The following is a 22,691-nucleotide window of genomic DNA, read 5'->3' as shown; positions in this document are numbered from 1 at the left end:
CAACTGAGTCACCACCTCAGATTTATGAGCTAGATAGGCCATTCTGCAATCTATACTTACTACTGCCTAGCGACTATTATATGACTTCTAGATTCTCAGCCCATCATCATAGCTTAGAATCTGTACATTAATTGTGTGAGATATCTTCAGGCTAGTGCGGCACTTTTGAGCTCACTCTACTGCTATTGTATTTTTGGAACTCTTACGTATCCAGACTCCAGGGTTCATATGAATTTTTATATTCGAGCATGAACGATTTTCGACTTCAGCCGCAAAATATGTGCCTAATTGCCAAATAACCTTAAGTGATCTTGACGACTCTAACTACAAATCCAAAACAACTTGTGGATCATGTGCAATTGGGTATCTGTTGTGAGGTAATTATTTATACTTAGAAAAAGAACCTTTCTAGGTGATATGTCTACCTTCAACTAAAGGTATTATTGTTCAGATGGAAAAATTCAAATCCATGCACTGATTTAATCTAGTAGTAGTAATTAGAGGCTTGGACGATTTGAGTGATGATACATTACTGTCGAGAACTTCAATAACCACTCTGGGATAAGACTCTAGCACGAGCATAAGTGAGTCTCGGGGAACCAAGGTAGGCAAGCCAGAAAACGAGTTTAGTTGGTCTATAAAAACCAAAAGTCATAGCCCAGCACACAGCTTCGCGAGTTTACTAAATCATTATACCAGCACAACATCGCAATAAAAGAAACATGAAAAACGTGACAAACAAATGGCCAAAGAGAGAAGAATTTACACGTCAGGTAAACTATAGACTATAAACTTAGCAATTGTCCGTGTCGCACTCACATGCAGTTCCTCACAAAAATATTCTTTAGCACGAGGTTCTAACTGAAAAGCAATGCTGAGTGTGTTTTTAAAATGATTTAAGTCGTATGAGAAAACATCTCACATAATCCAACCGAGAAATTTATGATTACGATGCACAATTGTCTCCAAACATCATCGGTCGACGCTGTAAATGTCACTGAGAGTTTAGACTCGGAGCACACACAACACAAGTGAAACAGTTGCATCATTGAGATTATCACTAGACGATGCGCCGAGGAACAAATCCACAGCATATCAAAGAAAGGGTTTTTTAAGGATCAAGGCACTCTTGCCTACATATAACCATCTATCACCGATATGCGTAGACATTTAACTTATACTAATTAATATTTCACAGCAGACACTTATGATGCTATTAACACGGATATATTTAGACATTAAAAGGGTTCACATAGCAAGTATCTAAGTAGACTACGCATACGAGTGTGGAGACAGAAGAGTGATTTTCTGTTAACACTACACTAAGCCACAGCTAATAGATTTGCCTTCAATGTTATATGTTTATCATTGAGAGGTGCATAAGATGACTATTCGAGAACTATGTCGAAGACAACAAAATTAGTGCAGGCCGTATCGCTTTGTCTAGTTTAATGACCGTGACAACAATCTGAAGATTTGGATCAAACTACACCGATGCATGATAGATGTTTTTATATCACACAACATCATGATTCAACATACAATGGGTATTACCTTCTAGGTTTGTATCACTAAGTCAATCAATATCTGAATAACATGAAGTCTATTAACAAGGTATTCATTATGTAACCCTAATAACCAAAGATGACTAGCACATAACTTGTGATACTATGTCTACTAAACTCTTGGAAGCAGCAGATAAATTTTAATTCCCACTTCTACAAACTGATTATCTATTATGCGTTTGGCTAAGTAGCTCTCGAACAGATTACCTCAAGCAGTATAAAATACGGTTAAATCTAGAAGTGTATATTTTGCACTAAAGACACGATTCCCAGATGACGAGCATTGTTTTTGGTGTAACATGATCTTGCTACCTCCACTGCTCTGTTCTGAAAGTGTGCGCTATTTTGTAGACTTGTATGCTAGTTTAATTTCATACGACACACTAGGATTGTCTTCGCTAGTTTTTCAACGGCTGCCTTCCGAGCTAAGCCACTCTTAAACGGGAACTACACATACTCTGCATCACCCTTGGGCTTGGGAGCACCAGCTATCACTCTCGAAATGTTCACTTTTTAACTCTCTCCCTTATGTCACTGCTCCACAGTACGCCCCACCAAACGCCAAAGGAGCTACCTCTTTATTTCTCAAAATAGAGAGTAGTAGAGAATAGTTGCATAAGACAACGAGGTCTCACATGCATATTAGAATTGGCTGTGCAAGCTTACACATTCACTAAAAAGACATTGAGATTGATTCCAGCACACGACACTAGCGTCAGTGTTGAGACAATTTTAACATTGACTCTCAGTGTGAATTTTTAAGAGTTGAGTTTGTGTAGATATTGTTTTGTTTCATGTTTCTCATTTAAGCTGCGAGTGAAGAGTCTCCAGTAAGCACTACTAGCAATGCATAGAATTAGAGCTAGAGTGCCACGCAATTCGTTTCTCAGGAACTGTTTACGCATGAAAATTATTCCTTGGAGCAAAGTTTTAATGCATGAGTGCTGTCTCAGTGTTGACATGTAGAGTTGACAGATCACTAAACACAAACTTGAGAAACATTGCTACAGCTTGAAGTATACTAACGTATATGGTACATTGATCTTGCGAGCAAAACTCAAGAGAGATAACATTATTCTAAAATTGAGTCATGAGTCACATAACTTATTACTGCATTCATAGGATATTACAACTGTCACAACTGAGTTGTAAAATTGACACTTTATAAACTTGAAACTGAGAGCTGAGCTTGTTAATCCGCTGGCAGTTACCCGAGACATTCAACTAACTACAAGTGTTTGCAGACATATCACGTCTGACAACCTGACGAGCGATGTCAGAGGACGTGGGAGACCCCCCAGTTGACACAATCTACGACGCGAGACACATTGCACCACCGAATAACATCACGGCTGAATTAGACAATGAAATTTCAACTTAAGTTTTCTGATTACTTAGTACATGGATCACTCACTTGCAGGATAAATGAGGCAACTCCTACTTGACTGCACACGATTGTTTGTCTAATTATAACGACAATCATGACGTGATTAGGTTCTAAGAGTTAGAGCATATGCTCAGATGCACCAATGAGAGACTCTCACGCCATACATTTTGCGAGTTGTCTCTGCTCCTATACGACAGACACAGTATCTCTATGTAAGCGCAGGGGAGGACGTATCTACTGAAGCCAAAGACTGTGAGGTGCACTTCTCTGAGTCTCCCTCCAGCTATCGCCTGGTAAATTCTGCATAAAACAGGCGAGTAAATAGAAATCTGTTGATGCAGCACAATATAAAATTCAACGAATTGAAACGAGAACAGTATGAGGCGATGAGGAGATATATTGCGATGGTCATTATATAACTATTAATTACTAATTATAGTAAGATATTAAATGCACACTACCTCACTAGTCATTCCTTATGCATACTATTTTTGATTGCAATCGTGCAAGCTATATCAGTCGCTTGTTGTGTGGGATGCTTCAGTTCATACATTGTCCGAAGCACAAAACAACGTTTGCTCAGCGCGCACGATTCATCACAGCATTAAGTTCAGATTAGCAACAAACTCCGTACTAGTGTCCAGCACTGGAGGCACCCGCAATGGCAAGTAATGAAAATCAGATTACTATAATGAACGACTGTGGGAAGCATATACAACTGTATTAAAACACACATCGACAAAATCGATAATCATTCGAGAGCACTTGAGGATGACAGAGCTTCCCCTCATATCACGCTTATTTTAGCCCTATAGATCTCCCACTGCTCGAAATACAGTACTATAGCAGGCACTCATATTTCTCACACGAACAACGTACATAGCTAAGCCCAACCCTTGCTTTTGAACATCTATCCCACAAGCTACATCGACTTCTCACTCGGAGTTAAGTATGTCTCCTGTTTTGTTTAGATAGGCACTTTCTATTTTGAGTTGTTGTTTAAGCTGCTCTATTTATATGTCTTAATTTTCATTCTACCTTATTTGTCTCCTTCTATCTTTGCATGACCTTTATATTGCCATTATTTGTGCATACATCTTGTATCTGCAATGTTATGAGAGTCCATGAAGCCTCAAGTAATTATACTTCAATCTGCATAAATAGGGAGAGAACCACTCTCCCATAATTATTGAGCGACACTCTCTGTTATCTGTATTAAATAGTGTCCTCCGAGCACTGATCCCTCCTCGTAGAGAGATCCTGCACACATCTGCAAGCATGAGGCCCTCTGACTAGTATCATCTGAGAGCTCTTAGTGTCGCTCTAAAAGATGTAGGCTCATACTAGCGACAGCATGCAATACAGAAGTCCACAACCAGACAGATGAAAACTCCGAACTTCATTATCAAATAAACACCCATTTTTAAACATAAAATAAGTCAAGATCAATACATGAGGTATGATATATAGCATAGTTCATGCTACTTATCAACTCCTCTTCACTACTATTATAGTTCTGCCTATTTCTATTAGTCATTTGTTGTGCCCTGACTATGACCTAATCACTAGAATTCACCTGCGATTGTTGCATCCATGGCTTTTGAAGGCTAATACAAATACTCGAACATAGAAGTCAGCTCACCGCAACTGTGCTCATGTTGTCAGTGACACAAGCCTTGTGTTCTTCTGTAGTGCCTCGACAGTGTTCAGAAAGCGAGTTTGCCTGCACCAACGGCCGTTGCATTGCTGGGAGGTGGAAGTGCGATGGAGACCATGACTGTGCGGACGGATCTGATGAGGTTGGATCTGTTGAAATTGTTTGGAAAAGAAAAAAATCCTTTTTGCACTTCCTGTTATGTCTGTGTTTATGATGGACTATGATGTTTCTTTAGCATGGCTGTGATCTGAAGTGTGACCAGGACCAGTTCTCGTGTAAGAATGGACACTGTATTCCGATCCGCTGGCGGTGTGATGCTGATCCTGACTGCATGGACGGCAGCGATGAGGAAAACTGTGGCAGTGCTGGTAAGCATATTTCTGTGGGTGTGTCATTTTTAAGAGAAAAGTAGATCCCAGATGCCTTAAAGCTGACTCGCAACAAATGAGCTTGTATCAGGTTTTACACGAGCACATACCGGTAGTAAAAATCAGTTTCTTCCTGCAGCTGGCCGTCACTGCCCTCTGGATGAGTTCCAGTGTAACAACACTCTGTGCAAGCCCCTCGCCTGGAAGTGTGATGGAGAGGATGACTGTGGGGACAACTCTGATGAGAAACCCGAAGAATGCAGTGAGTTTTGCCGTCTTGCTCATCAAAATCATGTTGAATTCCTATTGCATTTTTTTCTTCTCACCTATTTTTCTTTCCTCTTCCCTTCTCTTTCTGTCCAACTCTTAGGGAAGTTCCAGTGTCCGCCGACAAGAGCGTTCCGCTGCCAAAATGACCGTGTGTGTCTGCAAGTGTCAAGGAGGTGTGACGGCGTTAATAATTGTGGAGACAACAGCGATGAACTGAACTGCCGTAAGTTAGGAAGTTGTTCTGGTTATAAAATCTCCTACTTCCTCATCTTTGACTGAGGAGATGCTGACTTATGTCTGCGTTTTTGTCAACAGAGGCTCCTCCATCTGTTCCCACGTGTGAGAAAGACGAGTTCTTGTGCTCCAATGGCAGATGCATCAGCTCCAGTCTGCGCTGTAACTTCTTTAATGATTGCGAAGACTATGGCTCTGATGAGATCAACTGCAAAACGGGTAGATCTTCACTCACTTCTGCATAACTGACCATGGACCTAAGGTCTGAAAGTTTTACCCTTTAAATCCACAGGCTTATCTTTCACTTGTGTTTTTTGTCCTATAGACACAAAGCTAAACGACTGTCGGAGTAACACAACTCAGTGTGGTGATGGAGATGAGGCCCACTGTGTCACCAATGGCACAGACTCCTTCTGCTCCTGCAAACCAGGCTTCCAAAAGATAGGACACCACACCTGTGGAGGTACACGCAGAAAGTGCATCATGACAGCTCTTAACCCTCAATGTAGAGGGTAAGGGCTGGGCAATATTTTTACATTTCATGTGACTTTCTTTTTCTTTTCTCATATTTTTAAGATAAGAACGAGTGTCTGCAGTTTGGAGTCTGTTCCCACATCTGCAATAACACCAAAGGCTCCTACAAATGCAGCTGCCACAAGTACTTCACCAGGATAAATGACACCTGCAAGGCTGACAGTAAATGCGCTGCTTATTTTATTAAGTATTTTATCAAGTCTTGTAATAATTGTTCACTTCAAGGTGAGCGTCACTGCAACGGTTTCTCTCTTTCCTTCCAGACATGAACAGCAGTCGGCAGATTCTATACATCGCTGACGACAATGAAATCCGAAGCCTTGACCCCGGCATGCCCAACTGGCGCTATGAGCAGACCTTCCAGGGTGATGCCAGTGTGCGCATTGATGCGATGGACCTGCACGTCAAGACCAACCGCATCTTCTGGACCAACTGGCACACGGGGCGCATCTCCTCCTACGAGCTTCCAGGATCATCCTCATCGTCATCTTCTAGCATCAACAACCTGCAGGTAATACTGGTCAAATAATGCAAAATCTCTAGAGCACCAATATACACGCCATCATTCAAACACCTCAACTTTGTGCTTTTATCCAGATCAAAGACCTGAAGATGCCCCGTGGTATTGCTGTGGACTGGGTGGCTGGTAACCTGTACTGGACTGACTCAGGCCGAGATGTAATTGAAGTGGCTCAGTTGTCAGGCCAGCATTCCAAGACCCTCATCTACGGCATGATAGACGAGCCTTATGCCATTGTAGTGAATCCACAGAGAGGGTAAATGGATCATTCTTTTAAGGATTTCTTTTTCTGTTGTCTTATATTTTGCACATATGTGTTCTGACTCTGGATTTTTTATTAGTACCATGTACTGGGCAGACTGGGGCAACCACCCTAAAATTGAGACGGCCGCCATGGACGGCACTCTAAGACAAACACTCGTCCAGGAGAACATCCAGTGGCCGACAGGTAAGTACTGCTCCGAGTCTGAATTTATTTGAATCCAGATACGCATAATTATTCATCCACACAGTGTAACATTCTCATTAAGGCTCTCTAATTGTGCCTCTGCAGGCTTAGCTGTGGACTACTTCAATGAGCGTCTTTACTGGGCAGATGCTAAACTATCAGTCATCGGCAGTGTTCGTCTGGATGGCTCTGACCCTATCGTTGCTGTCTCTGGCATCAAAAACAGTTGAGTTTATTCTGCAACTTTCCAGACTACATGCAAGTTTGCTAATGTGACATTAACACTTGCCCGCCCATATGTATTTTGCACTTTTTTCCCCTCTAGATTTGCTCCATCCATTCAGCATAGATATCTTTGAGGACTACATTTATGGGGTCACATATATTAACAACTTTGTCTTCCGGGTCAACAAGTTTGGTAAAGGCCCTATGGAGAATCTCACCACAGGCATCAACCATGCTACAGACATAGTCCTGTATCACCGTTACAAGCAGCCAGAGAGTGAGTATCAAACATATTGCTGGTTGATTTGTCCAAGGATTTTTCTTCACACATAGTCTGCTTCAGTCTTAATTTAAAATGGACACCACACACCTTGTTTTGATGCACGCTTTATGGATTTTCTCACTGGTCATGTTTCTCTCTGCACCAGTGACTAACCCGTGTGACAGAAAGAAGTGTGAGTGGCTGTGTCTCCTCAGCCCCAGTGGGCCGGTGTGCACCTGCCCTAACAACTACGTTGCAGACAACGGCACATGTGCGGAGAGACCAAACCCCACCCAGTCACCGTTCTGTATGTACACTACATAAACAAGTGGCTTCCCTTCTAGCAAGGTTAACATGTACACACTAAATTCAAAGTGCCATGTCCTTTGACAGCCCCGCCCTCAGTTCCGTGCGATATCCAGTGTCAGAACGGTGGGAGCTGCTTCTTCAACGACCGTCAGGTGGCAAAGTGTCGCTGCCAGCCCAGCTACATAGGCGAGAGATGTGAAATCAACCAATGCAGGGACTACTGTAAGAACGGAGGCACCTGCACTGCTTCTCATGCCGGTGAGAGATTCAATTCAAGGTTTATCATACGGCACCAAAGCACAACAATGGTCGCCTCAAGGCATTTTTATACTGTGTGGTAAAGACGCCACAGTCTAAGCCAATGATGACTCCGGAGATGGTAATGTTGGTCTGTCTGATTTGTGTTATTCAGGACAAAGTATCTCAACAGGTTTTGCATGAAATAACATCAACATTTACATTTCTCATACCCAGAGGAGAAACTCTCCTTTGGAAGAGCTGTTTTTTCTTCTTCTTGTGCCACAGTGAATTTGGCCAAACTATTGAATTGCTTGCCATAAAGTTTCTTCTAGACCTTAATAACACAATCCTTTGACATTATCCTTCTTCAGGCTAAAAAAAAAAAAATTTTCAGTTGATCCAGTGCTTTGGCTGACGATCATCAGCCTGAGCTGTACCCTGAGTTTACTGCTGATTAGCAAACGTTACTGTGCTAATCAGGTTGAATTTGACGTGCCAAGGCTTTTGATCACAGGAAAGAAGCTTTTTTCCCGCCCCTATTCCAAGAATTGTTTAAATCATTAAAAAAAATCCACTCTTTTGATGTCTGTCTTCAGTACTCATTAGTGATAGCAATTACAGGCTGCAGCAGAAGGCATGAATTCCACATATTTCCAAACCTTTGTCTCACTGGCACTTCACTGGTTCTGTCATGTGTGCAAACCAGTGGAATTTCTAGTTTAAGAAACCTGAGAAGGAACTGAGTCAGCAGTTTTGGTTGTGTTTTTGTCAAATGTTAAATGAAATGTAATACTTAAAATTTCAGTTTTATTCAACATTTATATCTTTATATATTTTAATTGTGTATTCTAGGGTTGCCAACTTGCAGATGTCCTAAAGGCTTCACAGGGCCAAACTGCAATCGCCACACTTGTCAGGACAACTGCCTGAATGGAGGCACGTGCTTGGTCAGTAGAGGCAACCAGCCAACCTGCAGTTGCCTGCCAGAGTACCTGGGAGACCAGTGTCAGTACAGTAAGTAAAAGCACCTGAGGATGTTTCTGTTTCTTTAATAGATTGCTAAGCAGAGTATTTTGCATCAACAGTATGTGACCCTCTTCTCTTTCTTTGCTGTCTTAAGGTAAATGTGAAGGCTTCTGCGAGAATGGTGGAACCTGCTTACAGACCTCCAACGGCACCAAACTTTGTCTGTGCCCCACCAAGTACGTCGGGCACCAGTGTGAGCTGGACAAATGTCAGTTCTGCGGAACGGGCAAATGTTTGACGTCAGCCTCAGGGGAGGTTTCCTGCAGGTGAGTATCATGTGGGACGTGGTTACTGTGCTACATCGATTAGACTTGGATTTGTAAATATTTGCTGGCTTTTATTTTGAACTGCCAGAATATTCTTCACCCAAGGTCACCCAGCAATCTGTGGATTTTGTGCTTCCTAACAGTGCACAGCATGGAATATATCATTCTGAAATCGTGGGAATCATTATTATTATTGTTATTCTGCTGCATTAGGATCTTCTTTAATATTTTTTTCCTGTATGTTTGAAGCTGTCCAAATGGTCAGATCCAACCCAGCTGCTATACCTGTTCAAACTACTGCGCACATGGACAGTGTTCAGTAGACAATCGCACACTGCTGCCACAGTGCACGTAAGATCCCAGTAGACATTAACAGGCATATATATAATATTTTATTGTTTTAATGTCCGCTTAGCACACTTACCCACATATCCACTGTGTACCTCTATAACCAGGTGTGCTGTTGGATGGAGGGGATACAGATGTGATATCACAGCTCCTATAGAGTCTCCTACTTCTAGTGGTAGTAAGTCAGCCACTCCCTGACCAAATCAAAGTTTGTTCATAGAACATGCACTTTGGTCCTATTTGCTTATCATTATTTGTTCACTCATAGGTACTGCGTCAATCATCGTCCCAGTGCTGCTGCTGCTGTTGCTGGCATTGCTGGTGGTTGGTGCCATCTTGTGGTACAAGCAGAGAATGCGTGGGTGAGTACTAGTTCGGGACGCTTTTTCATCTTTAAAAAATTCAAACTCCATTTGTCATCTGGTCCTCACCGTTCTGGTCTTTCTTTCTCTCTTACCTTTTGATAACCATCTATTTCCCTGTCTCCCAGGTCTCTATGCCCGGGCAAATCTCGTTCTCAGTGCTCGCGGTAACTTGATAGGGTTACATAATTCACCTGTTGACCCCCAATTCCTCTCCTCTCCTTTCCCTAAAATACAGTCAGACTGCCTTTGCTATGCTTTTGTCTATCCTTTTGTCCATTCTGTCGTTCAGTGCCGAAATCTTTCCATTGTCCTCGCTTGCCATCTTCTGTTTGGCTTCCATGGGGTTTCCCACCCAACAACACAGGGGGCCTACTCACTCTGGAATAGCTCTGGTGATGCACGAGTAGTTGAACTTTTGACGTCCTCCCATTGTCCTCCATGCCTTTCCCTGTTTACATTTGTAAATATTAGGCTCAGGCAATGTGCTTGCAGAGTAAAATGTATAACTGTGCATCTCTGAAAAATGTTTATATGCTTGCAAACAGCCGAATATTTGCAATCTAATCCAGCATTCTCCGCAATGGACATGCTGCAGTATATTCGATAGGTTTGATCAAATGGCCTTTTGACACAAAAGCTCATTTGAAAACCTTTGATATATGTTGTCTTGTTCTTGTCAATTGTACATAGCCAGTGCTGAGTGAATTTATGATATGGGTTTATGATAAGACACCTTTTAGTCACTCTAGCTTTCTTCTGAGGTTAGCACATCAATTCTTTTAAACAAGGGTCTGAATCTGCTTCTAAGATAATTGTTGATCTGTTTCTCTGCAGTGCCAAGGGCTTCCAGCACCACCGAATGACCAACGGGGCCATGAATGTTGAGATTGGAAACCCTGCCTATAAGATCTATGAAGGAGATCCTGATGATGATGCTGGGGAACTTCTGGACTCCGACTTTGCTTTAGACCCAGACAAGGTAACAAAGCTTAAAAAAGCAGTTTCATTACAAAATATCTGAAAATGCCTGGTAGTGGCTAACCATGCAGATATTTCCACATTTATGAGTCCTTTTGTGAGTTTTTTTTTTTTTTTTAATGAATTGGTTTTGGTTGTGGAGTCATTATAGACAGTAAATAGACCCTTCTTTGTGATCTAAAGAACACTGGATGAAAGTAGCTGGGTTTCTCAATATATTCCTGTCCTTTGGACGTCTAGTGAAAAACAGTTTTCTGTCTTGACTGATCTGTAATCACTTTTCTACATTTATATCCAGTTTTTTGCCATCGAGATCACCACAGTCCAAATGCAAAAGCTTTAAAGCAAGACTTAGGAAACCAGTGGGTGTCGTTATGGTATTTACTTCTGGCATCTGTAATGAATTTTGGAATGAATATTGTTAGAATTATGTGAATCATATACTTTAGTTCTGATGAGTGGCTCCATAGTCTCATGGTTTACACGTTGTGGCTCGAGTGGTTTGTATACAGATCAATGCTTGGGCAAGATACTGAACCCTGAGTTACCTCTGTGTGTGTGAATGCATTCAGCAGATAAAAGCACAAGGCACTATATAAATACCATTTCTTTTACGTTCACCTAAGAAGTGAAAAAATCTCCAGTTTAATCCCAGCTGGAGACAAAAATCCCTTGGGGGTGTCAGGAACGGAAATCCACTGTGAATAAGGGGAGCAGCTGAATAAAGCTTTTATGCTGGAGCCCTCATGGTCACTATATTCAAACACTTTTCACCACAATCATAAAACATCAAATGAGGAATTGTCCATAAAGTCCTGAGTGCTTAAAAAGAAGTTGCAAGTTCTTCACTGGAAATACACCTACTGGTTTGTTGGGGGCAGATGATTAATGCCCAGACTTTCAGAAACAAATAACCAAACACAGAAAACATAACAAACCACAAATGTCTGCCAGGGTTTCAGCACTGAGCTGGGAAACATCTTGTTATTTATGCGAGCTGAGCCTATTTGAATAAGAAAAATACTGCTTCTTTCACAATATACCAAATCTTTTCATTTCTTTTGCCTGAGTCACTGAGAAATTTTCTTCACTCCGCAGCCCACCAACTTCACGAACCCAGTGTATGCCACCCTGTACATGGGTGCCCACAACAGCCGCAATTCTCTGGCGAGCACTGATGAAAAGAAGGAGCTCCTCTCCCAGGTTGACGAGGACATGAGCGACCCCCTGGCATAGACCTCGGCATGGACTGAACTCTGCCAACATTGCCCTGCCTCGCCCAACCTAGAGCCAGCGAGCTCTCTCATTTTATGCCTTTACCAACTGAAAAGAAAAGCAACAAAAAAACATAAAAACGAGAACACTGTATAAAATGTATAAAATGAAGAACTACTTTTTTTAAGTGATTGCAGTATTATATTTTGTTCTTTGACAAAAAGGAAAACAAATCCTCTGGTGACGGAAAAGAAACCATTTTATAGACATTTTATCCAGTTCTTTTTCATTTTGCTCACTTCCTCACAACTTCTCTCTCTCTCTCACACACACACACACACACACACACACACACACCTTTCTCACGCATTCAGCCACTACCTCTGTGCAAATGTAAAAGATACAAATGGCAGTGGAACAATTTTAATTTTTTTATTTTTGTATAAATTGTGTAGGGGAAAAGAGAAAAAAACCATTTTTGTTCCATCCTAGAAAATGTTGCCAAGTCTTCGTCGTTCATGAAAGAGAGGAGATGCGTCAGTGCTCACCACGAATGCTTCCTGGATGCTGGTTCACATTTTGTGTATATGTATGTTTGCTACTGGAGGTCTTAGAGGGAAAGGCGAGGTGATGTTTAACTGCACGTGTATGCACAAGAGACTCGGCATCTGATCTGTTGTTGCAAAGAGCTACATTCAAGTGATTGTCTTTTACCTCCTTGCACAGACTAAAGTTACATATATATATATATTATAAATATATATATTTCCATATATATGAACCTATTAACAAAGTGTCTTGAAAATATACCCAGGAATACAAACATCAGTAACAAATAGCAGTCTGTACTTTTTAATGTTTTTCTTTTGTTTTTTTTAAGTCATTGTATAATTGACATACTTTGTGTCACCGATGAATGAATCATGGCAGTGTGTTAGTGTGCGCTGGATGAAGATGATTGTAATTAAGTCCACATTCCAGGATGAAAAAGCCTGGGATGATATCCGTGGCCTTGGATTAGCCTACTGCAGGACACCCTGGACAGGAGCTGGGGCTTTGTTCTGAAACTCTTCTGGAGTAGAGACAAGCTTCTGTGAATTTCCGGTCATCCTCTAAAAAAAAAAAAGAACCTGCGACCAGTAATTAGCCGAGAACGGTTGCTTTCAACTTTTGTTCCTCGTCTTTTGATTGTAAACATACTTTCAGGAAAGGCCAGGGAGACCGTCTGATGGTACGTACTTCTGTGGGAGGTTGGATTTTTTTTTTCTTTCCTTCACTGTATGTAATTACATGGACATGTAATTTAGGTTAATGCTCATTGTTAAGTGCATTCTCAGGAAGGAGACTGATCGGCTTCCTGATAAGCATTCCTTTCTCCATTCCTTTGCTTTGCTGCTAACCATCCGGATTTTTAGTCTGGGAAGTGTGGCTCTATGTCTCACTGCTCACCGTATTGCTTTTAATCACCTCAGCTTGTCAGCCATACCTACCATATCACTGCATGGTGCTCACACACACACAGACACACTTAACCAAGAGGAAACTCTGGCTTTAGTCCTCAAATGTTAACAGTATTCATCACATTTTTTCTTTAAATTCTGTTTTTTTTTCTTGCTTATTTGCTTTTAACATCCTGCTCTGTTAAATCGCCATGTAAGTTGGAACAATCATATTTCATTTGGAGAATTTCTTTAACTGGCAAAAACCCACGTTTGTGGTTCTGATTGTTTTGTTATAATTCGATTTCTTTTTGATATAAGGAATTAAATGGATTTTTATAGTAGAAATGTACGATGGCCGTGTCTGTCATTTGGAAAGATGGAGAGGAGAAGCAGTCTACTTCATACTTCAGTACATTAGGAAATAGCCTCACTTATCATTAAAGAATGAAGAAATAAAACACAAACATGTAGAAAGCACTTGTTTGGATGTTGCTTAATCTGGAAAGGCTTCTGAATTGTAATGAAAGTCTTTGGTCTTGTTACATAAATCATCATATTTATTAAACAGGAAGTGTTGTCTTTCAGTCAACAGACAATCCCAAGAATAGCTTTTTCTTAAAAAAAAAAGTATGTTTCTTTTGATTTCAGTACACACAAGAATAGTGTTTTATACAATCTTGAGCCAAATTTAAGTAGTGTTAAGATGTATTGCTCCCTTTGTGCCAATGTCATGCAAGTCTCTAAAGCTGTTAGGAGGAATAATCTGTATTAAAACGGATAAGAAAAAGAAGCTTTAAATGCACTTCATCCTTCATCTGTTAATAATACATTTAGAGCAGGCTAACCAAACAGCAAGTGTGCCTTTGAAACAGTAGTCCACCTGGAGTCTCCTTCATGCGTCTGTCACCTCCTAACTGTCACGCACGGTGTGACAGGAAGTGTTATCAAGGCACGTAATATTCTGTTTTTAACCACCACTTGGTCAAGGCACAAAACTCTGGGGACTCTCGTGTCAGCTGTTCTGATGTACTAGAGGTAAAAAGGAACTAACATACCTTTAAGCTTTTTTTGTGCCTTCAACTTGCATATTGTTGTCAGGATTATAAGGCTAATGTTATATTACAAGGCGGTAAAAAATACAATCTTTACCAAGTGAAAGATGTAAAATAAACAAATTATGGCTGACTGACGAGAAATAACACAAAAAGGCACTTCTTAAGCGGAACATCAAACTTTGGATTAATTTGGTTTGTCTAGCTTGACAAGAAGAACCAGTACAGTGATGGTCTTTGCTCCCAGATACAATCAAAATAAACAATATTAAGTCTGATTGAAGGCGTCTCGAAGACTTGGCGTAACGCTGCGAAACAGTCCACGAATGTCTGTTATAACATCGCACCTCCTCTGTTATTTGCAGGAGGCTTTTGCAGGTGTCTTAAAGGCAGGCGTCCCAGCAGCAGCAGAAGAGTCGGCAATTTATCTTGGCTGCCTCCCAGTTTAAATCCTGCTATGACTGCGTAACCTTCGGATATTAATGGGTTTTAGGAATGTCCACATTAAGATCCACATGCTAGCAGGCACTTGTTAGTGAAAGCACAATTCCTCCTCCAGTCCTCAGATGGCCTCACCTGTGCTCTGGTCATCCTCCCAAAGGTCAGTGCCGACAGAGCAGGGAAAGCCTTCTGCTCGCGGTGACGAAGGAGTAGTAGCGCGTTGTGCTTCTGTAATCATGCCTGCTCATTTAAAGTGGTTGTAAAAGGGCATCCATAAATAAATAAATTACCGGGCTAAAACAAGGGCTTTGTCCTGTCCTCGCTTTTCAGTCTTTGTGATCTGCAGCCTCAGGGTTGAGATGCGCCACTGGGACAAAGGGAAGGGTTACAATAGGGAGGGGACTATAAGTGACGAATAAGTGGTTTAGGGTCTCTTCCAACCGCTCCGGATCAACGCGTCCGCTCGCAGGAAAGGCTGGTTTCGGAGATCTGTGAGTAGGCATGGAGAGGGGGGGTGAGAGACAGGGGGACACACATGTTAGACGACCAAGAGGTCAATCTGGACATTTGCTTCTGTTTACATCTCAATTTCTTAAGAGTGTTTTTAAGCAAGAAGAGCAGAGGATGTACACTCAGTTCTCACTTTATTAGGTACACCTAATTTATATCAGTTGTTCCCTCATTTCTGTAAATGAGGTTAAGCTAAAAAAAGAAAAGCAAATAGGAACACCTTACTGTATAATGCAGTACATGAAAACAGCACCACAAACCATATTTCCTCTTTTTTACAATGAAGATGAAACTATGAAAAGTTGCCTTTATTGCAGGACTGTTGTTAGTCTGCATTAGTTTGAGCTCCCTAATAAACTGACAACTGAGTGTTTATTGTTATAATTTTCAAATCCAGAAAATCTGGAAACACTTGTGCAGTTAAAACTTTGGGTTAAAGCTGAAATTGTCCATAAGAGCTACAAAATTAGCAAATGTGGCAGGAATGCCACATTCCCATAGCCTTGTATTTCAACTGCTAGAAGTTGTGCTTCAAAACGGAGAAATTCAAGGCTTTGAGACCATGATTTTGGCAAATCAGTAACACTAAACAATGAGGACGTTACAAAGTAACCACTCTGGTTACGATACAGTGGTCAACAAGCTCTTGAGTTTGCAGATTACCAAACAGGATGGCTGTCACAGAGGAAACAAAAGTGTGGATACAGACTGTGTTCACGTAAGTTTGATTCTGTTTTCTTCTAGAGCCTGTTGACCAAATAGCTGTTGAGCACACCGCAGATGACATTTAGCACAGACAAACATGGCGGACGCTGCCGACAGGTGAGAGGTAAATAAACAATGGACAACATGCAACACGTAACAGGAAGGGGTGAGGATGATACTCATTTCTAAGGAAAAAATTTGACATTAATACTAAAAGAAAAATGCCACTGGTGTTGCTTCTGAGGTGGGCTTTGTAGACACTTAAACACCTGAGTTCATATTTTAATGGCTGTTTTCAAAGCAGGTAAGTTGTTTCTTTTTAATACTATGCTGACTTCTTCTTTTTACAAGTTCAACTTTGTGTTGTTTGCTAGCAAATTTTATAGTGTTCTAAAACTTGTGTGTGTGTGTGTGTGTGTGTGTGTGTGTGTGTGTGTGTGTGTGTGTGTGTGTGTTTCTTTGCTTGCAACTGAAGCACTAGTTGAAGCAGCTGACATCACTGTAGCAGCACACGGGAGCTGGAGGGCCAAACAGGCCGGCTTTCAGCCAGGCTACCTTTCTTACCCTCTCCTAGGAGTGGGAAATACTGTCATTAATCTTCTTTTCAGCTGGAGGGGGGCAGAATAAACAGTGGTGGTTGAGGAAAGAAGAGTCACATGTTAGCCGGAAAAACCAACACCAAACAAGTTAGTCTCATGGAACAAGGCAGTGCTGATAAAATAAAACAGTCTGCTAGCCAAACCTCTTTAGATTCAGTCCGTTGGTATCGGATAATTTGAAAGAAATATGGCATAATAACGCAAAAGCCTACTGTGTCATGCATGATGTCCTACACGTGATCACAGTCAGGACGGTACTGCAAGCGTGTCAACATATTTTACACACAAACATATTGACACTCAATGCAACTTTCTCAGCTCCAGGCAAAGAGGTTTGGCTGACTCCTATCACCAGACACCTGATAGGAGTCTTCTCAACACAAACAACCAGTGACGGCACGAGTTAGTCATCAGTAGTCATAGTTGAGGGTGGGGTGGGATGACAGAAATCATGCTGCATGCATATGGAGGTAGTGGTAGTGGGTTGCGAGGGAGGGTGGGGGGTTCAAAATGCGTATGAGAGAAACCTGGTCAACCTTGGCATTAAAGGGGAAGGGCTAGCAGTTGGCATCGTCACAGAGGTTGGCTTTACAGAAGAAACGTGAGCCGCGTTTAGCAGTGCGGGCCTTGAAGGGCACGCTCTTCAGTACTGGGGGGAGGAGGCGGAGGAAGAGAAAACATGTCACACCTGAAACACTGCCCTAAGGGGGAGGGGCAAACCTTGTGAAAGCCTAACGTTCTTAATAAGGTTAAGGACATGTCCTGAAAGCCGTCCACTGGATAAAACACAGTTAGAGCTCTGATAGTAGTGACACACAATTATTCCTATTATTAACACTAAAGTATAATGAAGCAACATTCATATTATTTACACTTTAGACAGTTATTAATGATCATCACAAAAACATCAGTTAGGTTATGTGCTACGCTGAGGCTGTAGATGCAGGGTTTTCTCCCAATAAAGGCTTAAAATACGTAGGTGTGTTGCAAGATGATTTAACTTTGGCATCTCCAAAAATTTAATGTAGGAAACGAAATTGCACACTGCCCAATCACTGTCCGCTCTTTGCAAACAGAATATTCTGCTATTCTGCTCGTGTGCAGTTTATATCCATGTCTGTCCAGACTGGTATAGTACGAGCAGTGAAGACAGGCACCTACCTACCTCCCAATCTCCACTTCTGTCTTACGACATTCAAACAGTGGGCAAAAAAGTATGTTAGCCCAACATTATAATGTTGCTCAATCACAGCTAAGTTAACCTTTTGATCTTTTGGATACAACATGTCATCATTTTATCATTTTTCCTCCAATTTTGTCATAGTTAGACTTTAGTTTTGAGCAAAAATTTTGTTATGAGGTCACGGCGATCTTTGAAATTATAGTACAAGTGACTTTTTTGTGCCAGATTAGAGGACATTAAAGAGGTATGGAGGTATAGAAAGCCAAAAACATGATCCCTCCAGGAACAGCTGCTTGAGGCTGTCGTGGATCCTAATTATTAGTACCTCAATTTACTTCTTGAGACCCGGCCTTTCTGAAAACACACACTTTGATACCCAGCAGCATTTCCCCTAACAGACTAGACAGCATGGCATGGAACAACGCTTGCTATTTGCTGTGCTCCAGATGTGCTGGTGTCTGAAGCACGTAGCACAAGGTGCACTTCAAAGGAGCTGAGCAGTCGATGACCACAGTCATCCTCAGCCTGGGAACACCGGGGCTGCTGGCACGCACATGGGTTCTTTTAACAGTCCTGTCTGGCCCACCTGTGATAATGTCTTCAATAGTGCCATCCTTGCCCTCGTACACAGGCCGGTGGTCTTTGGCTTGCCGCCTGCGCAGCTCTGCGATCAGCTCCTGCTGCTGGTGCCTCTTCTTCTGGGCCTGAACCTGAACCAGTGGAAAGGATATTTGTTCGTTTTCACTGTGATTCTTGGCCTACGAAAAAGCTTTATTTAGCACTGAGTAAATACGTGATAGAGTTCATCCAGCGGGGCTGCACCTTAGGGTCATGCTGCTTCGCCTCCTGAGCCAGTAACTTTTCTCTCATTGCTTCCTCTTGCTTTTTCCTCTGTTCATTTTCTTCCACTGCATCCTGTTGAGAAGAGAAATAGATGACACATCTGTGACAAGAAACTTCAGTGGAAATAAATCCAACAACGTGCTTTTGTGTGGCCATGTGAAGCAAAGAAAAAACAGTTGAAAAGCTGGGCATAAACAGGAAAGCCACGCTTTACTAAACATGACCAGGACCACGCACGCGCTTAAATGAACAGTTTGACATACGGAGAAAGATAAACAAAGGGATCAATAAGTATGGTGAATATGACACTTTAGATAATTATAAATCAGCCAAGCTGGGCAGAAATATTAAAAACAAGGCAACAGCTTCCCTGACTTGAATCAAAATGAACAAAATCTGACAATGTGTTTCGTTTTGTTTTTTTTTAAACCAGATAATCTGAGCTGATTTGCTGTGGATGACAGAAACAATAGTTTCTCTCCAAGAACACAAAGAATCTCAGCGATAACTTGTTCCTAGGCCACTAAGAAAAAGCAGGTGATTTCACAGTTAGCAACAAATTATTTAAAGATACTCTTTCTTCTTTAACGTCTTTAACTGACTGACAGTAAGCTCTACGGGACACAGAACATTTTCAGCCCATTTTCTTCCAGTTTTTCTCGTGTTAATTTGAAGTTTGGGCTTGAAATTGTAACCTTCTCTTTCTCGTTAGTTTGTTTAGTATTGTGGCTTTACGGCAACTCCTGGCTGTTCTGTTTATTTTGGCTCTCACTTAAGTTAAATTAAAGCTTCTATGTCTGACAATAAGAGGCCTTAAAAACTGTAGAAAACTATATTCTATTACTCGAGGCAACAAGTGTTTGTTAAACAGTTCCTTTAGAGCACATGCGCACACTCAAACAGACACATGAAATCCTTGTGTTGCACATTTCCTTGAGCAGATCCCATAAATCTAGATGGAGAACAATCTCAGGATGCGTGCTGTGTGTTGGGGCAGGGCGAGGCAGTCCGGAGGTAAAGGGGGGGGGGACGAGTCTAAACACCACAGCTGCAGCTTCTAAAGTCAGACCCAGCTGGCCTTTCCTGTTATTTGGCCTGGGAGTATACGCCACGTCCTGTGCCACAAAAGCAGCCAAAGCTCTGCCCCGCTCTGCTCTCAGCAAGGCTGACAGATAACCAGGGAACTTCCCAAATGACCAGCTGAGGAAGTGAGGAAAGCTACAGAGATGTAGCTTCTGCTTGGCGTCCTCACCTTGTACGCCTTGATGAAGCGCACAAACACAGGGAAGAACACGGAGGGTGGAGCCGTCTTGGCACTTTCTCCAAAGTAGCTCACCACACTGTTAAAGGCTTCCTGGAATTGGGAAAGAGAATGTTTGTAAACACTGTCGAGTTAGTGGCTGCGCATCAGATGTCAGTGAGATGAATGAACGAAAAAGGTTTCATTTTCATTTGTTCCAGCGGATAATTTGAGGTTTTGGAGGTGAAGACGCTGTCGGATACCTCTGCCATTTTGGCGTCCTTCTGTAGCTTGTCCAGCTGTGAGTCACTAGCCTGGACAAAACCTTTCAGGACTGAGTGGTCGTGGAGACTGCACTCTCTCCGGATGAGGTCCATGCCTTTCCCCAGCTCTCGAACATCCAGCAGGACGTTTTCCAGAGACACTTTGCACGCAGACATCAGAGCATATTTTAAGTATATTACGTAGCGTTTTATCCAGATGTTAACACCTGACCTTTCTGTGAAAATACTGCATCTCCACGAGGTTGCTGACAGAGTTTAATATTTGGTGCACGCTCACCTGCTGCAGCTTTGTCCACAAAGTGCAATTCATTGTAGAAGTTGGTCAGTTCAGGGTACTTCTCTTTCACAATAAGAGCTATGTAGTGGAGCAATGTCATCTTTCTGTCTGTAGACTTAGTGTCCAGAAGCTGTGTAAAAAACATTGTTAGGAAAAGCAATTTAATAATAAACTCTGCAGCACACTTTTGTGCTGACTGGAATTCCAGTAAACATCACTACTGATTACTCACCAGATCAAGGCTTTGTAATTTGAAACCATAAACGCAGCCTCGTTTGCTGCTGTTCATGTAGTTTCCTAGGGCTAAGATGATCTACGAGTAAACCAAAAGCACCGAGTGAATATATGCATTAAAAAATACAAACGCTGCTGCTGTGAAAGTCAACAAACACATCTCACTTCAAGCATCCTCTTGAGCTTTGGTGCCGACTTGATTGAGCCAGAAGCAGCAATGATGGCGTTGAGCTGTGGCGTGAGCATGCTCACGTTGTCGGCAAAGTTTCCAACAAAGGTGATAATGTTCATTCTCTGCGTCAGCCTCTCGATCTTGCTGAATAACAACATGAAGCGATCCTCCTCTGCTAACTGATCCAGCGGACGCCGCTCGCGCTCGTACTGACGCATCACCTTCACTTCTGCCTCGGTGGGCAGGAAACGCATCAGGCACTCCACAAAGTCGACAGGTAAGGCCTTGAGGTCAAACCTGAGTGAAGATAACACGTTACCTGTAACTTGTTCCACAGAAAATTATGTAAGTATGTAAAGTTTACGTAAAAGACAGGTGCATACTTCTCTATGGCTTTGCAGATCTCTTCTGTTGTCTTGTTAGCCTTTCGCAGTGTGATGGCTAAGTTCTTGGAGCGATTGGCGTCCAGAAGTGTGACTTTGTTTGCCACCTTATTGGCTACTTTGCTCTTTGTGCAGGAAAGATCCACAACTGGACCCTGGGCTCTCGTCTTAAATAGCTCCTCAAACCTCTCCAGCTCCAGCTCCTGCATGTGAATAACAACTCAACTTTTACTTGCTCTAAATTGATGTTAAAAGTCCTGAACACATAAGTGTTATGGTGTTGGTATGAAGCTGGTTATTTCGCGACACACTGCTCTTATCATTTAAGTTTAGTTTTGCTTTACTTTTTCCTCTTATTAAGGTTTGAACTCAACTGGAAGAGACTAGAGAAACCTGAGCTTTTGACTATGGAAAAGTTTTACTGAGATTAATACTAATTTACCATAAATTCAAATTTGACACATATTAACCAAGACCTACATCTTAACATGAAAGAGGTTTTATCTTCTTGATTTACCTCTAGCACACGTTCATCATCGATCTCGTTGAAGACTGTGCCATTGATCTGATTGGGCTTCAAGGCCGTCCAGTTAAACACAGGCAAGCGGAACTTGGTCTTTATAGGCTTCTTGATCCTGATAGCTGTGGTGAAGAAAGTGTTCGTTGAATTCAGAATGAACGGTACTTATATACCACTTTTCAACGCGAAGCTTTATTCAGCCACTCACACACATTCATACAACCATCTTTTTCTATGGCTAAGTGATTTTCGCCTATCGTTCACACACTTATACTCCGACGGATGCATCTTAGAGTTCTGGACACTTCAGCGCACAGACTAGAGGAGCCAGGGATCAACCTACCGACCTTCAGATTAGTAATCCACTCTACCTCCTGCCACCCACAATCCTCTGATCTAGTCAACCTTGAACATCAAAATCGAAGGCAAAGACAACCAAGTTTAATTTTGTGTGCACGCTCACCTGACAGACCTACGCTCAAGATGACAGAGGGGGAAGCTTCTGGCAGAGGAGGAGCAAGGGGAGGAGGTGGTGGTGGTGGGACTGGCGCAGTGTGTCCTGTAATTAATGCAGAAGAGTATTTTTATT

General features: G+C 41.9%; 2 protein-coding genes across 7 annotated transcripts in view; one reads left to right on the top strand and one right to left on the bottom strand.

The window, feature by feature from the left end:
* The window catches only part of LOC113013000 (low-density lipoprotein receptor-related protein 1-like), an 83,425-nt gene extending 71,049 nt beyond the window's left edge, over window positions 1–12,376 (top strand). Inside the window, exons 62-83 of the mRNA XM_026153491.1 lie at window positions 4,583–4,751; window positions 4,845–4,977; window positions 5,117–5,239; window positions 5,348–5,470; window positions 5,563–5,700; window positions 5,807–5,944; window positions 6,058–6,177; window positions 6,279–6,526; window positions 6,613–6,791; window positions 6,877–6,983; window positions 7,089–7,208; window positions 7,309–7,485; window positions 7,637–7,777; window positions 7,864–8,037; window positions 8,872–9,033; window positions 9,140–9,311; window positions 9,561–9,662; window positions 9,767–9,837; window positions 9,928–10,021; window positions 10,150–10,188; window positions 10,859–11,003; window positions 12,101–12,376. Of these exons, the coding sequence (XP_026009276.1) occupies window positions 4,583–4,751; window positions 4,845–4,977; window positions 5,117–5,239; window positions 5,348–5,470; window positions 5,563–5,700; window positions 5,807–5,944; window positions 6,058–6,177; window positions 6,279–6,526; window positions 6,613–6,791; window positions 6,877–6,983; window positions 7,089–7,208; window positions 7,309–7,485; window positions 7,637–7,777; window positions 7,864–8,037; window positions 8,872–9,033; window positions 9,140–9,311; window positions 9,561–9,662; window positions 9,767–9,837; window positions 9,928–10,021; window positions 10,150–10,188; window positions 10,859–11,003; window positions 12,101–12,238 (3,013 nt within the window). The 3' untranslated portion in view covers window positions 12,239–12,376. The remainder of the gene's footprint in view (window positions 1–4,582; window positions 4,752–4,844; window positions 4,978–5,116; window positions 5,240–5,347; window positions 5,471–5,562; window positions 5,701–5,806; window positions 5,945–6,057; window positions 6,178–6,278; window positions 6,527–6,612; window positions 6,792–6,876; window positions 6,984–7,088; window positions 7,209–7,308; window positions 7,486–7,636; window positions 7,778–7,863; window positions 8,038–8,871; window positions 9,034–9,139; window positions 9,312–9,560; window positions 9,663–9,766; window positions 9,838–9,927; window positions 10,022–10,149; window positions 10,189–10,858; window positions 11,004–12,100) is intronic.
* Window positions 12,377–14,193: 1,817 nt separating this feature from the next.
* The window catches only part of fmnl3 (formin-like 3), a 31,988-nt gene continuing 23,490 nt past the window's right edge, over window positions 14,194–22,691 (bottom strand). For 2 of the 6 annotated variants that reach the window (XM_026153561.1, XM_026153567.1), the window contains 12 exons: window positions 22,566–22,661; window positions 22,100–22,224; window positions 21,583–21,785; window positions 21,193–21,496; window positions 21,026–21,106; window positions 20,794–20,923; window positions 20,496–20,656; window positions 20,245–20,346; window positions 18,972–19,064; window positions 18,736–18,859; window positions 17,503–17,615; window positions 15,580–15,641 (listed from right to left, as the gene is read on the bottom strand). In XM_026153561.1, the coding sequence (XP_026009346.1) occupies window positions 17,524–17,615; window positions 18,736–18,859; window positions 18,972–19,064; window positions 20,245–20,346; window positions 20,496–20,656; window positions 20,794–20,923; window positions 21,026–21,106; window positions 21,193–21,496; window positions 21,583–21,785; window positions 22,100–22,224; window positions 22,566–22,661 (1,511 nt within the window). In that variant the 3' untranslated portion in view covers window positions 15,580–15,641; window positions 17,503–17,523. Of the gene's footprint in view, window positions 15,642–16,922; window positions 16,976–17,493; window positions 17,616–18,735; window positions 18,860–18,971; window positions 19,065–20,244; window positions 20,347–20,495; window positions 20,657–20,793; window positions 20,924–21,025; window positions 21,107–21,192; window positions 21,497–21,582; window positions 21,786–22,099; window positions 22,225–22,565; window positions 22,662–22,691 lie in introns of all 6 variants that reach the window. The other 4 variants (XM_026153565.1, XM_026153562.1, XM_026153566.1 and 1 more) reach the window with 4 other exon arrangements.

Source organism: Astatotilapia calliptera, chromosome 20, assembly GCF_900246225.1.
Source record: "Astatotilapia calliptera chromosome 20, fAstCal1.2, whole genome shotgun sequence".
Lineage (NCBI taxonomy): Eukaryota > Metazoa > Chordata > Actinopteri > Cichliformes > Cichlidae > Astatotilapia > Astatotilapia calliptera.
Note: the sequence above shows the minus strand (reverse complement) of the source record. Positions and strands in the feature narration are given on the sequence as shown.